The 18,352-nt window shown below is 35.0% G+C and overlaps 1 protein-coding gene across 1 annotated transcript in view; it reads left to right on the plus strand.

Moving 5' to 3' along the window:
- The window catches only part of Vps13D (vacuolar protein sorting 13D), a 232,858-nt gene that overhangs the window by 203,785 nt on the left and 10,721 nt on the right, over positions 1 to 18,352 (plus strand). Inside the window, 7 exon segments of the mRNA XM_067121872.1 lie at positions 1,389 to 1,561; positions 2,185 to 2,369; positions 2,372 to 2,403; positions 2,834 to 3,008; positions 12,934 to 13,133; positions 14,663 to 14,775; positions 16,324 to 16,461. Of these exon segments, the coding sequence (XP_066977973.1) occupies positions 1,389 to 1,561; positions 2,185 to 2,369; positions 2,372 to 2,403; positions 2,834 to 3,008; positions 12,934 to 13,133; positions 14,663 to 14,775; positions 16,324 to 16,461 (1,016 nt within the window).

Raw genomic sequence — 18,352 nt, forward strand, 5'->3', positions numbered from 1 at the left:
AGCCAAAAGTTCTGCCTTCTGTTTAGGGGAATATACAGCAGTTCCATTAGGTCCTACAAGGGAAGATATGCCAGAATTTATTCCAAAGAGTGATCACCTAATAGCAGACAGCCACTTTTGGCCAATACCACTGGATAGTAAGATCTCCTTCACACCCTCATTATAATCTCTCTCATAGACTGCCTGAGCTTGACTTCTAAGCTCCTAGGAATGAGTTCACAAAAGGTCGGGTTTGTTGTTCCTCCATAATTGATTAACTGCTTGTTTTTCTTTGTAAGCAAACTTACATGCAGCATTAAACCATGACTTATCTGTAAGATTAAATTTCACAATTTTTGTGCAGATATTGATGAAATTTTGACTAGTATTTCCTAATGCAGTTAGCTATGTAAAATTAAATAATTATTAGTTTGTATTCCTCATTTTATAAAAGAAAATCAATGAGCTAATTATATACTGTATCTTCCTTTTCCATTAATTTTGTTTCTGAAAATAGTTACAATTTAAGACTGTATGAGAGTATAATTACCGTGTATGCTAGTGTATAAGGCGATCTTTTAACCTTAAAAAATCTCCCCCAAAATGTTGGGTCATCTTATACACCGAGTATAAAGAGCAAACCTTAAATAATGCCAAGATTTTTAATGACAGGCTAACTCCTAAAGTGTCAATAGTTGTGTTAGTAGGTAATTGAGGTGAAGCACTAGCAACACAACTGTTGATACTGTAAACAAAACATCTGTAATTACAGGCAGGCCCCCGGTTATCGGCAGCCTCGGTTACTGGCAATCCAGTTTTACGGCGCCTGTCTAGTGGCACTGATTACCGGTTATCGATAACCAGGGATCAGTGCTATTATCGCCGATTTTCGGTTATCGTCACGCTGTCGGGAACAGAACCCCGCCGATAACCAGGGACTGCCTATACAGTAATTACCATAGGCAATTGCCATAATTACACATTAAGATGAGCAAGCTCTCACTTTGTTACTAGCCTAATCCAGAGTACAGTACCATTATTATAAGGCATTGATATTTGACAATTTTGTTATTGATACTTATACAATACGCTTTTAACATTGATAGATAATTTGAAGTTACTGAAACGGTAAATCGGGGTAGTCTAACTTTTTGTTTATGAAACATAACTGGTGACTGCCTGTATTTTGATATAGTATTGTAGTTTTCTTTGTTTAGTGCCCATAGGGACCATACAATCATTTATTCTTTGGAAATTGACAAATGTTGTGTTGCTGTTATGGATTCCTTATTCAAAGATTACTACTGATTTCAGTTGTGTATGATCTTTGCCCGTGTAGATCACATAAAGCAAGGTATGTGCTCATTTGAATGTGGTTTAACTAAAAAGTAACTTTTCCATGTTAACAGAATTTGATGGTAACTCTGAAGAACCTAACACTTACTATTGAGGAAGCTCTTCTCTTCAAAATATTTCTTATGGCGGGGTATGATCAGTCTGATTCAGAACTTGAAAAAGTGGAGGAACACCAATATGACATGCGCCGCATGCTTGCAGCAGCAACTTCAGTCAATGCAACTAGGTAAAGGTTATAATAACCATACACATTCTTGTAGCTTTAGATATGCAATGGCAGCAAAATCCTGAATGATTCACTGAGCTTTCAACCAGACAGTTCTTCCTCCTTCAAGCTGTGTAAATGGTAAAAGTCAAAGTATAAAAGGTCATCATTATAATTTTCCCTATGGTTTTGCCAATAGATTTGAGGGGTACTTGTGTGTAGTTTTTTATGGTGTTGAAGGGTTATTAATTCATTGCATGTTGTTTAAATTATGTTAAGCATAGCTTTTTGTGTATGGCAGGAAGTTAAAGAATATAAAATATTTCTGCTATTTAGGAACACAGTATATCTCATTTCTTTAGAATTTAGTTTCTGTGGAAAAGTACATGATTCTTACACATTTCAATATTTGCTTGCTTATAGAAACTTTTGCTGGATTTTAGTAACGTATGAATTACTTTGACTGAAGTTGAATTTGACGTGATAAATTATATATATGGTAAGTATCCATATCTTACTCCTTTGAGCAGCCATAATAGAGGCTGGGTTGACTTACTGGTCTGGTTAAAGTTTTATTTTACCGAGCGTGGAATTCAGTAGCCTGTTTGAATGGATTAATCATTTATATTATGTTTTTTCCCTAGGTATTACTTTAGCAATTTGGAATTAAAGCTTAACCAAGTACGATTGAGTGTTCTTACATCGAAGAAGCTTAGTCCAGACCTGAAGAATATAAAGAGGAAAATGGGTCTTACTTTGGTACGTTTTGAACATGCCAGTGTTAATTTAGAACCCTTCATTCGTTGCCATCCCTTTGAAACTTCAAGATTCTGTTTGACTGCATTACCAAGCACTACAAGGAGGTACAGCTAATATATTTTTCTTAGGTTATTTTTATTTTAGTATGCATTTATTTATTAAATGCCTTTTATATCTCTATAGAAGTATGTTCATGAAAGAAAGAAGTTTAAAGCTGTGTTTTTGGATATTGATATGATTGAGACATAGAACCTTTTACTTAAACTTAGATATCCATAAAAATAGTTAGTTGCTTAATATATTTATTCCTAAAGATTAAAGAGAAAGATTTCTTAGTTTTATGCAAAATAACTAGATTTTAACTATTTACATCATTAAATTAGTTGAACTAGGGAAGCTTAATGGCAAGACTGTTGCATTACAGAATCATTTCAATTTTAATATTGTCTGTACTTGTTGAACTAGGGAAGCTTAATGGCAAAACTGTTACAGTACAGAATCATTTCAATTTTAATATTGTCTGTATGTTTACAGGAGCTTCAGTCACAGGCAATGGTCATCTTAGGTTCAACCGACTTCTTAGGTAATCCGTTTGGTTTCCTTGCTGATGTAAGCGAGGGTGTGAGTGAACTGGTTCATGAAGGCTCTGTTGGTGGCCTTGTGTGGAACGTTACGCATGGCATGGCCAATTCTGCCGCCAAGGTGACGGGTAAGCTTTTTGGCCTGATGCAGTAAATGTATCTGCTTGTTCTTGTTAGCATTGATTTTTTGTGTTTTTAAATTATTTCTTTTACAGTGTATTGTACCTGATAATGATAAATTACTAGTGGAATTTCTTTTATAATTATTAAAATTGTTTGATTAAATTTTAGGCAGTGAATGGTCAAGTATTATAACAAGGCACTTTTGATGTTAAAATGCATAAAATTAATAACTTCATACAAATGTTTACAATTTTTATAGAGAAATTATAAATTTTATTTTTATAGTGTACAAGCACCTCGACATTAGAAGCCTAGTCTTATTAGTAGAATCATTGCTGATTGCAAAATCATGTATGTAAAATTGTTTAACTGGAAATATTATTAGCAGTTTTGTATGACTAGTGTGTAATAGTGATTAACCTTTAAAAACAAATTGACAATAAAGAAAAGGCAAGACAGAGTGAGGTGAACAAAATAACAAACATCAGATATTAAAAGTAGGCAGTCCCCGGGTTATGATGGGTTTGGCTTATGTCGTTCCGAGCTTATGGCGCTCTTCAAGTATATTCATCAAAAATTATTTCCCGGTTCACGACGCATGTTCCGGGGTTACGACGCCGATCTGGTGGAAGAAATATGGCTTCAGAATGGCAGAATGGTCAAAATTTGGAGGTTTTTTTGATGAAAAACTCAATAAAAATGCAGATTGCATTGTTTTCAAGACCCCCAAAGGATTAAAAGTAAGGTTTTCTTACGATTTTCGACGATTTTTCGCTTACGACGATTTTCAGCTTACGACACGTTGTAGGAATGGAACCACTGTTGTCAACCGGGGACTGCCTGTAATATTATTCATAGCACTGGTAACATTCAGTAAGCTTTAGATTACTCATTATTGTGTCATGAAGGTTAAGAAAAGCTGTACGCCTTAAAAGACATGAATATGGGAAAGATCCAGACACATTTTTCAGTTTTTTTTTTATGTAGAAACAAGATATAATTAAGAGAAAGGATTGTTAAATAAGGAGAACTAAAGTGAGAAGCCAAACTAGCCACAAAACAAGTTAGTATGCATCTGTTACTGTGCTTTCAGCTAGATATTGAAAGTATTGTGGCTAAAGCATAGTAAGTATGAAATCAAAACACTTAGGTGATAAATAAAAATAGCTAATTGGTAAACAAATGTGAATTTATTGTGAAATATCTTAGTGCCTGTTTAAAGAAAATCTGAGAGAAGGAAGACATAATGCTTTGAGTTTCTGTTTCATAAACTAAATTTTGTACAAAATGAAAGATCAGCAAGCAGAACTAGTTTTTTGTTTATGATTGTTTTATAGGCTCTCTCTTTCTCTTGATGTGCTTAAGAAGAGAAAGCTGGACATTTTGGCACTTAGTGAGATAAAGGTGAAAGGGCAGTGTGAGCATGAATAGTAAGGACCAAGAGTGATTGCATCTGATATAACTGAAAGGCGTTAGGGAAGGTTTAGCACACTCAGTGTTAGGAAGAATCTGGGGATGGATGAAAATACAGATATGTCACTTCAACAATTGTATAAGATTAGACAAGGCAGGAGAAAAGTTGTAGTACTCGGTTTGTGCCCGCCAGGATTGGAAAAGAATGAGACAAAGTGTTTAGGAAAGGTTGATTCTGTGCCTTGCTGGGTTTGGAGAGTATAGAAAGGGGCCTGTGGTAAGTAATATGAATGCAGAGGTAGATGGTGGAGAAGGGGATGGCATTATGGGTAGATGTGGAGTTCCTTGAATAAACAAGAATGGAGAATCTTGTGGAAATGTGTTTAGTAAGAGGCACGATCATTGGTTCAAAAGAGAAATACCTGTACTCATATATATACTTGGGAAAGATAAAAGGTTGTTGAGGAAGAGTTTGTTATACTGTGGATTAGTACAATAGATGGAAGAAAGAGTAGATGGATGAGGTTGTAAGAAGAGGTATGATTTGAGTGTTATCTGATCATTGTTTAGTTGACACGGAAGTTAAGAGAGATGGAAGTTAAAGCTCCAGAAAATTAAGCAAAAATGTAGCTTAAAGGTTGTTGAGCTTGATAGGAAGGAAGTGAGAATGGCATATAAGGAGTCCATGAATGAAAAATTAGCCAAAGTTAAAGTAAGTAAGGTTGAAGGGGTATATGAAGAGTGTGAAATATTCCATGAAGGGGTTATAGATTCAGTAGGAAGTGTGTGGATGTAGGATGCAAGGAAGAGGAAATAAAATCATAAGAATGGTGGGGTGAAGGAAAAAAGAAAGAGATTGAGGTGCATATGCAAGGCACAAGGATAGATTGTGTGTAAGAATAGAGGGGGATGGATGAGGTAGTCAAGAAGAGCGCCTTAAAGGAAAAGAGGACATGCAATGAAAAATATATGGAAGTGAGTAGTACTTTAGGAAGAGTTAGTTATTCTACAAGGAAATAAATGCAATGAGGAATTCTGATGCAAATGGATCCTAGAATTAATTATGCAAATGCAGTGGTGGTGGTGGTTGAAGAGAACACAGCCATGGGTCAAGGGAGTGAGTATTTAAAGGGCACTGAATGTGGAAGATAGAAGAGAGGCTGAGCTGAATAATGCAAGAGTGGGAGGGATTAGTATAAGTTTAAAAATGCTTGTAAAAGTGACTGTTGAGGGTTTAAGGATATCAATCAAGAGAATGAATAAAAGGAAGGTACCAGGAGTTGATGGGATTATAAAGATGCTGTAGTGCAGTGGTAAAAGTATGATTGAGCAACTGACCATGATGTTTAAGGTATGTCTGGATGATGGAAGGTCTTGAAGAAATTGGTATACAAGGGAAGGTGTCTGGTTTGATTTTGATTAAAAAAGACAGACAGGTGGAAGAAGGGTTGATAGGGGAAGAACAGATGGAAAGGAGGATTGATAGGGGGAAGAACAGTGTGGTTAAGACAAGGGGGTTTTATAGCCCAAGAGTGTGATATTAGACAGTTATGTAAGAAGTTTAATGTAAAAGGGAAAAGGTGTATGTGGCATACATGGACTGGAGAAACATGATGATAGAATTGGTAGTGATGTAGTGTGAAGGGCATTTAGGATGTGTGGTTTAGGAGTAAGGTTACTGAGTTTGATGAAAATTTTTTCCTTTTTCTTTAATTATTTATTATGTACCATTTTCCTCGCTTGAAAGATAGTGCCAAAATAGCTCAGCCTTCAAGTTTCATAGCAAGTCTTTAGGAGTGAGGTTGCAGGACCCCATGCCCTTTTATCTTGATCGCAGCAGATCCAGGTACCCATTTGCAGTCAGGTGGTGTGATGGGCATGATGATAGCAGTCCTTGGACTTATTAGTTGTCAAACGAATGTTGCACCAATCAGCCATGAAACCCACTTTTGACTGTCTAATTTGAAGTAGCAGTTCTATTTTAGTTGATATTTAAACAGATATTAATGAAATACTGCTAACAGAAATGCTGTAATATACATCTATATGAGCCTTAATTTTAGATATTACAGCATGCATATTTTTAATGATCTTATGAAGGTTTTGATAGAACACTTGAGTTAATGTGAGCCAATGTGTTTTTGGGATGTAATGTAGCCTCAGGAATGCAAAATATTTTTTAAAAATTATAAACATAATAGGGGTCCTAATAAGGGAACAGTAATGTATGTGATGACATTTTGAAAGATTAAGCAGATCAAAATTCACTTTGAATGACCCCATAGGAGGGTAGCGACATCAGTGCACCTCATGGGATTCACCGTAGGCATTACCTAAGGTTCTTTGCTGCGTCCTTTCGTCCCCTGGTTTAAACCTCTTTCATTCCTTGAGGTTTTTTGCAGTGTCCCTTCAGCCTCTAACTGCAACCTCATTTATTCCTTAAGGTTTTTTGCAGCATCCCTTCAGCCCCCAGCTGCAACCCCTTAAATTCCTTTTACTATATCTCTTTTCATATTCTCTTTCTTGCATTTTACTTTCCACCTTCTCCTAACAATTGTTTCAACACTTATCCACACTGAATGAGGTCCCAGTGATGGTCCTTTGGCCTAAATTTTGTTTTCCAACTCCAACTTCAAAAGTGAAGAATACTACTGTAAAGCAATTTTAACTTTGCAAAAACTGGGTCCCAGTAAAGAATTCAATATACAAACACAACCAAACACTTAGGATTGTTGAAAAATATGAATATATTGTGGTTTGTTAGGAATTGTAAAAATCTAATTACAGTGTATGATATTTAGCAGGCTCAGTGCTCATCAGTTCATTTACCCGTCATCTGTTGCTAATTTTGCTTGTTTGCTTCAAATTTAGCTTGAAATCTCTTCAATTTTATCTTTTATTAATGTTTTAATTATTGATTTGCTTTGTAGCTTATGAGTTCTTTATGTAATATATGATTTTTCATCCCAAAGCCTTTTGCTCATTGAAATACTGTTTGTATATTTTTAGCTATCATTTTATGATTACCACCATATTGTACCAGTATTTTATTTGTAGATAGTTTTTTATGTTAATTTGAATATGAAACTTGATTCAAGTAACACCATATAGAGCAAGTGTTTCATGAAACAGTTTTTAAAAACTAGTGTGCATTTTATCTATAAAAACTCATCACTTTATGATAGCCTTGAAAATGTACTAGATAGTTTCCCGACATGCTCAAAAGTGGAAGAGGAAGAGATTCCAATATGTTGTCAGTGTATCCAGGCTGCAAAGCATTTCTTCCCCTCCCCAGTAGTGGTAAAATCATTCCAAATATTGTCTGACTAACTGCCAGAGGAGAGTGGGATCAGGAGGAATGACCTGAAGAATTTCAGCAAAGTGATGATTTTGCATAAAAAAATTATTTTTAGTTTTTAAAAAATTGCATTTGTTTTACACCATCTATCCATTTACAATACCCTGATTAGCTATTTACCTAGGAGGACTCTCATTAATCTATCCTGCAGATGTACCCAGAGTTTACTGGTCTGCAAGTCTTTAGGGCTAACAAGTGGTCATGGAAGCTGATCCATGCCTTGTTTGTAAGACTGGTTTGTTTGGTCATAACTCCTCCTTAGATGGAATTTTTCAGAAATATTAGGGTTCCAAGAGGCATAATTTATACATAATAGTGCCCACTTCTATATTGGTTTTTAAAGGGGACACTGGTGCCATAAGTGCCCATTATACAGGTTGACCATCACTAATCCAGCAATCAGTAGTCCGGAACAATCAGTAATCCGGCACAAATTTCGGCTAGAGTAATTTCTAATGTTTCCGCACTAATTTTCAAATTTCTCGGGTCGCTGCGTTAACTCGCTCGCCGGCCGCTTCGATTTGGTGGCGCAGTGTGCTGCATCAACAAACTGGTAGCCTAGCCTACATTATACTGAACTCTATTCACATATTAACAGTATTATACAAACATCAACATAAGGAATGTGCATCTTTTTCATGGATCTTTTAAAAAGTTATGCTTTACTACATTGTTTTCAATTGCGTATACACTGTATTCTCATACTGCTTTTGTATTATAAATTGCAATCAATGTCTTGTTTTGGGAATCGATATCGCCGCATTTAACCAAGTTCCAAGCGCTTTTCTTGCTTCTAGTTAGCGTAAATGAATATGGATAGTTTATTTATTTGGAACAAGGATATTTTCGTTATATGAAGTGTTTTTAAGTCGAAATATAACTTAAATAGGTCTCATTGTGAAATTAATTTAGCTATTTTTCGTTAATATATGACGTTTGGAATCGCGCTGGCCGCTTTGGGGGCGTGTTTTTTTTTTTTTTTTTTTTTTTTTTTTTTTAGTAAAAAAATCAAGATTCCGTTCGCTATTTTCTCTTGATTTCATCATAATATGAGCTTTACGTATTTATCTTTTATCGCCGTGAAAATAGTAGTAATTTGTATTCTTTCATGCCCAGTAGTTTTGATTAAAATACATTCTCTCCAGTTTTATTTACAGTCGATTTCATCCATGTTGCCGATGCACGATAATTTATAGTCATTAGCAGCTTGAATATTGTTTTCTTAGCTTCAGCTACAACTTGCAGCTTAAAGTTACTGTAGCAGTATATTTCCCTGCCAATCTTTTCTCCAAAGCAAACAAGGGTATAGTGTAAAAAATATTTCAGTCCTTAACGTCATTTGTAACATAACTACAGTAATTGTGTATTACCGTACGATGGTTGAAATACAAGCACAACAGTTGTTATTTGATACGATTATTAGCAAAACAACAGTTTCCCGTTCGGTTGTTTATGGCTGTACACATTTACGCAAGAAATATAAAATATATGTAAGTTAGTTGGCATGGCACATTTGTGGTATGATTGTGTGAGTACAGAAATATTAAATAATTACTCTGATTTTACATTTTCTTTGAGATTGACATTTTAGTAATAAAAAACAATAATATTCTAGTAGGTAACTAAAGTATATCAGCTATTTCCAACTAAATAGGATTAGAGATTATACATAAATTTGAGACAATTTGTCACTCACTGAGTGATAAAAGTGATGAACAAAATTGTCTATAAACCCATCCAAAAAATTCTTTTGAGGAATAGCACTTGAGTATATGTTTATTTAGACACTAAACAGCCCAAATATGTCAGTCACTAAATTTCAATAATTCCTCAAAATTTGACAATCAGCATGCCCCTTAAAGGACAGTGAAGTAGACACTGCCATAACCTCGTGACCCATATAGTGTTTGAGATACTTCCAACTTGACCATACAGGTTGCTAGAACCAGTTGTGGCCCATTCATTTCTAAAAGACATAGAAAAGATTTCCATTAGACAGATTTAATTCTTATTCCCTAGTTGTACTGATAAAGAGGCAGCATCAAATGTGGGGGAAGGTGAAAGGTGTTGAGGTCTAGACTGAGTTTTAACCTTAAAATCAGGTATGTAAGAAAGTCTTATGATATGGCCTCATACTTAACATGTCTGCCTTGGTGGATGTTTAAGGCTTTTCAGAGGAACCTTTCTCCAAAACCAGTGATACAGCTTTGGTAGATGAAATTAAAAGACTGCTTGAAGGGTCCAGAAACATCAGCTATATGGGGAATAGTGGGACAGAGTGGATCTGTGCCGTGCCTACAACACCAGTTGGAAAAATCATGCCACACTTACCAGAACAGTTGGGTATGACCTCAGCACCTTGGTTCAAAAACCCCTCTCCTAATAACACCCTGCTGAATAGTCTCGGGTGTGAAGGTGGAGCAAGCTTAAGCTCAGCTGAAAATACCATAAATATGCTGGGATAGCTGGTTTTGCAACAGCTCAAGATCTTAAAACCATAGCTGTTAAGGCCATAAAGGGGCCAATTGAGATCTGTGAGTGTTTACTGGTGAGCAGAGCTTTTCTAAAGCTGGTCTTGCTAAAGAACTAGTTATAACATACAGCTCTGAGTTGCCCTATGGGACCATGCCCACATTATTTGACCTAGCTGGTGACATCTTGAGGTTTAGATGTGGCAGGCAAATAAAATGCTACCAATTGACTTGCTGCTTGGTCAAGAAGTTGGGTAAACTTTGCTGGTATGTTAGGCAGCAGCCTGCCTGGGAAAAAACTCAGGTATGGAGTACTTAGGTTCCAACTTCTTTTATGACTTATGTGGGTGAATTGGTAACACCCTGGCCTCTCACTTGAAAGACTTGGGTTCAGTCCCGGTGAGTCAGAAATTTATTTCTGTGAAATTGTTCTCATGTGTTCATTATTTTTATCACTTGTATGTTAATCGTTTTAACGGAAAAGGCAAGAAAAACTCATCACCAGAGTGAAAATCAGGTAGCAAGGAATGAATTGATAATTCAGAAGTGTTTTTAGGAGTGAAATGATTGCAAAACTCAAACATTCTGGGAACAAACCAAACTGGTGCATTTCAGCTAACAGTTGCACTTGAAACAATTTTACCACTATTGGATGGGCACTTTGGAGCCAGGGTGTACAGACAACAAGGTGGGAAAATGAGCTGGCAAACTTACAAGGATGTCATAAACTGAGGAGTGTTATAAAACAAATACAGTTGATATTATAGTTGCATGGTGATCATAGTACTGAATATTCTTTTATATAATGGTAAGACAACAGGAAAGTGAAAATGTTATGCTAAAAGCAGTTTGGATTGCAAGCATTGAGTATTATAAGTAAGACAGATATTTTTATCGCATGAACAGATGTGCAGCTCTTTTGAATATTTTTTTAAAGAATAGATTTGAAATTTCACTGGCATGTTATATTTCCTCAAGTTTTATCTTTATCCAAGTGCTCTAAAATCTATGGCATGGATGTTTATTCTGCAAGGTTTTACAGTTTTTGTGCATTATTAGGCACATAAGCTTTTAGAAATCAGTTCTCATCAGTAATAAATTATGAGAGGAAAATTACAGAAAACTATAATACAGAGCTGTAAAGGAAGTCAAAAGAACTGTCTTGTAAGTTAAACTGTAGGGTCTCACCCACTCAGTTTAAATTAATCAGTATCAGTTTGATAGATGTCTTTTGACCTTGTAGTACCTTTTGTGAGAAAACTTTATAGTAAAAGCCAAGTGCTAAATTCAGAAAAATTAATACTGAGTGGTTATGCTTATTTTGACTTTGATTTCTTTTTTAAGTTTATAGCTTAGATCTTGGCACTTTTATTTCTAGTTGAGTATATCCTCTTACCTTTATTTCATACTCAAAACCTATCTTAAATTATATAGTCATCTTATGCAGTTTTATAACTAATCAAATAATATGCTGTCGTTGTCTTTTAGGGAAGTAACATTTCTTTGAAATGTGTATGAACCTGTGTTGTGAGATAAGAAAAGTATGTTTTTACTGTGTATGAACCATTATTGTGATGTTATAAGAAAAGTACATTTTCTCTAAGTTGAAAGCAAAGATTGTAGTACACTAAAACCTTCTGAGGAATTACCTCCATGCAAACTTCATGGGTTCCCTTTTGTATTTCCTTGATGAATGCATTGTGGTAACATATTTTTGTTACCATTGAAGTCATTGTACATTCACTGTATTTCTTCTTTATTTTAGTATGAATATTGTAATAAGAGGAGGAATAGGAATGTGGGACACTGCAGTGCAGTTTTCTTCATTCTTTTAGTATCCCTTTTATATATGTAAAGTAGTAGCTTAGAAAGTAATCATGTTATATTTGTAGATGTTGTGTCATTGTGTATTACTGCAGCACTGATTTTGGTCCAACAGTGTTTTTAAAGTCTGTTCTTGCTGTAAGATATATGGTAGAAAAGTCAGTTTATCAAAACATTACATGAGAAGTAAAGGACAGTAATCTCATTTTTTTAAAAGCAAAAATCCAACAGTACTTTTATGGGAAAGCTTTTTTGACTGTGGTGCTGTAACTGAAAAATGAGAATTGTTTTTATGTGAAATCTTTTTGGGTATCTTACAGCTGGAACTTTCCAATAGCAATTGATTGTGCACCCATTCTTTACAATAGTGCCTTACAGCTTGTAAGAAGAGTAGGGATGTGAATTTGTTTTGAAATTGGTGTTACTGTTTTGAGATTGCTGTTATTTTGTATTACTGATGTTACAAATTTCACTTCTCTGCACTGTAATATAAGCATTTGTTTTCTTAAACTTCCTGCTTTGAATCTACTGCTTGATGTTTTACTTGAATCAAGTTTGTGTTTCATTTGAGAGAGTGATTCTTTTTGTATATAATTTGTAAGTTTAGGGGGTAAGTAGATTTTCACTATTATATAAATTTGCTTATTGTTTTAATTTCTGTTTCTTTTTATTTCTATCATTATAAATCCCACTTAATTTTGTTGCTTTTTAACATCAGTTTATCAGTTATTTTCATGTTAAACCATTAATTTTTTGTTTAAAAAAGATAATCTGTGATCTAAAGTTTATTTCTTATGTATGTATTAAAGAGTATTTATTTTGCTGCAGTTAACTTTAGAATTATACACAATTTTTCGCTATTAGGGTCTCTTTCTGATGTTGTTGGACGTGTTACAATGGATGATAAGCATGAAGAGCATCGCCAAAGGATACGTACACACTTGACTTCAAGTAGTGCAGATCACATGGTTGCTGGCCTCCGAGGGTTAGGTTTTGGACTGTATGGTGGATTAACAAGTATCATCTCACAGACTTACAAAGGAGCTTCAGAGGAAGGCATACCTGTGAGTACATATTAATTTATGGCAGTTTGTAAACTTTAATGAGCAAAAATTGAATACAGACAGTCTCCGTGTTACGATGGGCTCAGCTTACGAAGTTCTGAGTTTATAAAAATGTCATGTTTATTCCAGTGAAGACCAGTCCCATGTTGTCATCAGACTCGGATATTACATAGAGTTACAGGGCAATCTCTTCCTGGGTGGCTGGATGGCATAGTCAACATATGGAAGGAAATCTTAATAATATACAAGCAATGTTTTGCAATAAAAGCAGCTAGATGCATTCTTGATTATCCTGTGTGGCTTCAGTAAATAGCAGAACTCCACCAACTGCTGTTTGAAAGAAATTAAGGAAAAATTCCCCTTCAGTTTTAAAAGTGAATGTGTAGTGAAACAGAGGTAACACTGCCAACATACCTAAGTCTGAAGTTGTTCCAGGCTACAAGTTTACATTATATGTAATAAAGATAAAAGTCCTAATTTTACACCTCAAAGAGGAATCTTATGATAGAATGCATTACATATCTAGAGAGGTGGGATTGAAACTAAATGTAAGAAAAATAGAAGTAATGAAGATGATATGTGCAAAGGGATGAACTAACATTGGATGGAGAAAGGATTAATGAGAATTATTTTGAATTATACAGGTAATTAGGAACAGAAATATCCAATACTGGTTCTCTTGAGTTGGCATTTAGTGAAAGACTAAAAGAGGTAAATCAAAGAATTGGCACGTTTTATTAGATCTGGAAATTAAATAAAATTATGTATGAAAGTAAGATTATAGTTAGGCCTAGAATGATCTGTATTGCTATGCAGACATGCATCATGATATGGCAGGGACACTTTATCTAAAAGATATTGTTGATTTGTGAATAAAGTTTTGAGAAGAATATTAGGAGTCAGATAACTGTGAAAGGGATGGGGTTGGAGATTGGGTTGGACATTTCCTTTATACAGCCCTTTGGAGAATAGTATAAAAAAGTCAGCCTAGCTCATGTAAAGACTGAAAGAGTTGGAAGATCCAGATATACTAGGACGAGAACTGTGAGAAATAGGTTGGAGATGAGTGGAGATTTCTGTAAGACAAAGTAGAAGAAAACCTCGATTGGCAAAATTTCACAGAAGTCCCTAGCATCACCTGGTGTTGGAGGCGATGATGCTGATAAAAGAACAGTGTACATACATGAATATGTGATATTCACAAGGGAAACACAGAGCCCTGGGTACAGGTCCTTTGTGCCCTGCCTTAGATCTGGCATTACAGTCCCATATGTCCCGTGGACTTTACTGTGTTATCTGTATATTACAAGAGCATTTAATTACAAAATCTCATCTAAACCTGATTATGTAATTTGGCTTTGAATTTCATAATAATGTCATTTATTTTAAATGATTTTGAGGGATTTTCATAAATCCAGTATTGATAAAATTTGTTTAGAATCCATGTTCTTATTGTTTTTCCTTAACAAAGAAATTGTAAAAGCTCTGCATTGATTTTTGAGTATTTATAGTTTTTTCTTGTTTTTTAGGGTTTCATATCTGGATTTGCAAAGGGAATGGTGGGAACTGTAACCAAACCAGCAATTGGATTTTTGGATCTAGCAAGTAGCACTTCACTTGCCGTTCGGGACACTAGTAAAAAGTAAGTATTGTACTTTAATTGGAAAGGATTTTTTCCCATAGGAAATTAATTTTTGGTAAAAGGTTCATAAGGTAATTTGGAAGAATTGTTTTATTTTGAAAATGATTTATTTTCTACTTTGCTCATTACTCTGTTACAGTACATGGAATAAATATGTTTTTGTGATCTGTTACATGTGTGACACTCAATATCATTTAAAGGCTGCAGAAGAGCAAGAGTGATATTGGGTTGTATTTAGCAGGAGCACACCTGGCAAATTTCTCTTCCAAAGGGATATCATTAATAAGTGATGTTAAAGGAGCTATTGTAAATGAGTAATAGACCTAGGTGTACGTTTCATATGGTGAAGAGTAACAAATACTGGGAGTTATTTCCTCTTATTCACACTCTGAAGGACAAGAGTATCTTAGGGAGTTATGAATATTAGTTTCAGCTCTGGAAAATTTCCAAAAGTATTAAGCAAGCCTACATTCACAAGCACATTAAGCACCACTGTTTCATTTAAAGAAGTGAAAATGGACTTAAGATGAAGGGTAAGGAGGTGATATCCAACCTTAATACATTGCAATGAGACAAAAGTCCTGAGAGGTTCTTCCCTTTTAACACAAATTATTTACTTGAGTAGTTTAAGAGTCTCATTTGATCCTTCATATTGTTTATGTATTGAAGTTTTAGTTAAATACTTTTAAAAAGCCATAGTTATTAGGTGTAATTCATTATCTATAATGTTCATTGAAAAATCCTGGCTCTTAGATTTGTAGGATGGGGTTTGTTTTATGTTTTTATCTGTATTCAGTCGTGAATTTCATTTCAAAGTATGAATTTTACTTCCAGGGCAGTTGATATATCAACATTTTAAAATTCTTTAATAGTGTTTTTCCTGTCTTGGCACCATTATATGCGATAATTTGTTTTACTTAGAATATATTTTTAGATTGCCTAATGGGTTTAAATGTGGTAAAATTATTATTGTGAAGTATTATTTATATACATAAGGTCAATGTTGAGTAAACACCTGCCCCTACCAATATGCAACAATTACTCAATTTACACACCAGCTCCCGTTGCACTGCTCGCCCAAGACAGCTCACTACCCCAACAAACAAAAGAAAGACTTACGAACTAACCAACAAACTATAAACAAGAGCGCTCAGTGTTTCATCACCACCGCAAACTCCTGACTGACTCCCATCACTGTTTTCCTAACTACCGTCTTCCTTATGCCTTATGATGTCACAACAACAACCATTGCAGTGTTCCAAACATAATAAGAGGGCTCGCTTTACAAACACCCAATAAAATTAACAGCATACTTTGTCTACATTTCTTAAAATGTATAATGCCTGCACCTACTTCACTAACCCATTTAATGAAAATAACAAAATAATAATGATTAAATTTATAAAACTGACAGATAATCAAATGTTACTTACATTGAAAAATTAAGTCGTATGTACTGGCTGCAATTTATAAACATAAGAAGCTTCTGTCTTGATGACCAATTGAATGTTTTGATATCTTTGTTTAAGAGTCAGTTTCCTGTTTCAGCCCTGCACAAAAAATGCCTTCAAGAACTCGTAAACCAAGACTAGTCATAGGACTTAATGGAATGATGCCTAGATATTCTGCAAGCCAAGCAGCTGGCCAAGAACTCTTGCTGTCCTTCAATCAAGGGGGAAATGAAATGTACGTATGATGATATGTTACAAGTTTTATATCTAATTTTATTCTAACTGATTATCTTTTGAAGAATTGGTTGGTTTGTATTATAGTGGTTTTGAATAGATAGTGGTCTGATTAAATTATTTTATAACAGTAAAAACACTGACGTATCTTTGGCAAGTTGGTATATAGTAGTTGTGAAAATTTTCAGTACTCTAAAGGACACTAAGCTAAACCTGTGTAATTATCTATTGCATGTATGAATCATTTTCTATATTGTCAAGTACATGTATAGTTCAGTAACATGACAGCTAGAGCAGATTAAGATCATATCTGTTTCAGAGATGCAATATCTCACTGGCTTTATTTTCAAATAATGTGTTATTTTTCATGTTAAGTGATCTCAATGTCAATTCAAATGTGAATAATTTTACAATTTTGTGAAAAGTTTAAGTTAGCAGATAGTAAACTCCTAATGTGCTGTATAAAGTTCACCAGAAATAAAATAACAAGTTTTGATGTAGGAAAAACCTATTTTTGGTAGTCATTGTTGAGTCCTCAAGGAGTTACCTTCCATGGGTCTATCAGAGCTCCATGGTGAACAAACTAATATCAAAGAATTCTCTTTTAGTCGGTCTCTTGGCCAGGTATTGTTTCATAATGTTAAACACTGTAACAGGAGATGGAGTATGTAATGGACTCAAAGATAAGAGGGTTCTTTCCCTTATCTTACAGTGAAGCTGTACCCAGGTTATCTCCTTCGTCAAACCTGCTAGAAGAGGAAGTGATTATGCGCATGTACAGTCTGTCATATTGTCGACAAACAGACTGGCAAGAGACCAAGGACACCATTACTTTCTGTTGGTCAGTGCAGGATGATCCCTCGCCCAAATCCCATGCCTTTTCGTCAGGGAGGTGGATGGGTTTTGAGGACTCAATAGCAACTACCAAAAATAGGTTTTTCGTATGTCAAAACCTGTTTTTTGATAGCATAGTTGCTTGTTTTGTCCTCAAGGAGCTTTAAAAAGGAAATTGACTGGTGACAAAATGGCTTAAGCTTTCAAATTTTAATCTCAACAACCTAAAGAAATAATATTTCTGGTCCCACAAGTTTCAAGCCCCATTGTTTATTCCAAATACCCCTTAGGTTTTGGTAACAAAGAATAAGAAACTAAACATGAACTTATGTTTTAGGATATAGTTATACTGTTACTTATCTGAGCATGCTGGGTTTGGTTTCAGTATTGTCGCACCTTCCCCAGCAGTAGTTATCATACCCACCCATTAGGAAGACCCTGGTTTTCCACTGTAGGGGCATATGGGGTTAGGACTAACTATACCACCTACTAATAAACAGATGGTCAAATTTGTTCGAGCCTATGGTAATAATGTTTTAAGAATACTGTTTCTGATGACCACCCTGTACATTCGGAGACTTCTTCGAAAGAGACATTTCTGAAGAAAGCCAACGACGTACTTACTTTCGTAATATCATGTGACCTAGGAAAGGAGTATGGATTTGTCTTTTTAATGTGGGACACTAAAATTATTCTCAGCCCTTGTAGAGAGAGTGGTTTGTTTGTGCTAGGGTGTAGGAAATCGAACCCTCTGGGATATTTGCCATAACCTCTAGGTAAACTTTAAATGCTTGAAACGAGCATAATGTTTTGTCTGCTAAATTAAGTTTTCTTATCAAAATAGATTTCCTTCATAAAGGATTCTCATTCTTGGCCAGGAATGAAGGGCCAGGTGATAATAATAATTGATGGTCTGCTGTTCGCGTGATATATCGTCCCCCATCTGAGAGAGCTCAGTTCACTAATACGAGCTCCTGATGCTAACTCAGTCAAGAAGAAACATCATATTGTATTACAAAGCTGCATATCACAGCCAGGTCAAGGCTATGAAGAGAATA

The sequence above is a fragment of the Macrobrachium rosenbergii genome, chromosome 20, assembly GCF_040412425.1.
Source record: "Macrobrachium rosenbergii isolate ZJJX-2024 chromosome 20, ASM4041242v1, whole genome shotgun sequence".
NCBI lineage: Eukaryota > Metazoa > Arthropoda > Malacostraca > Decapoda > Palaemonidae > Macrobrachium > Macrobrachium rosenbergii.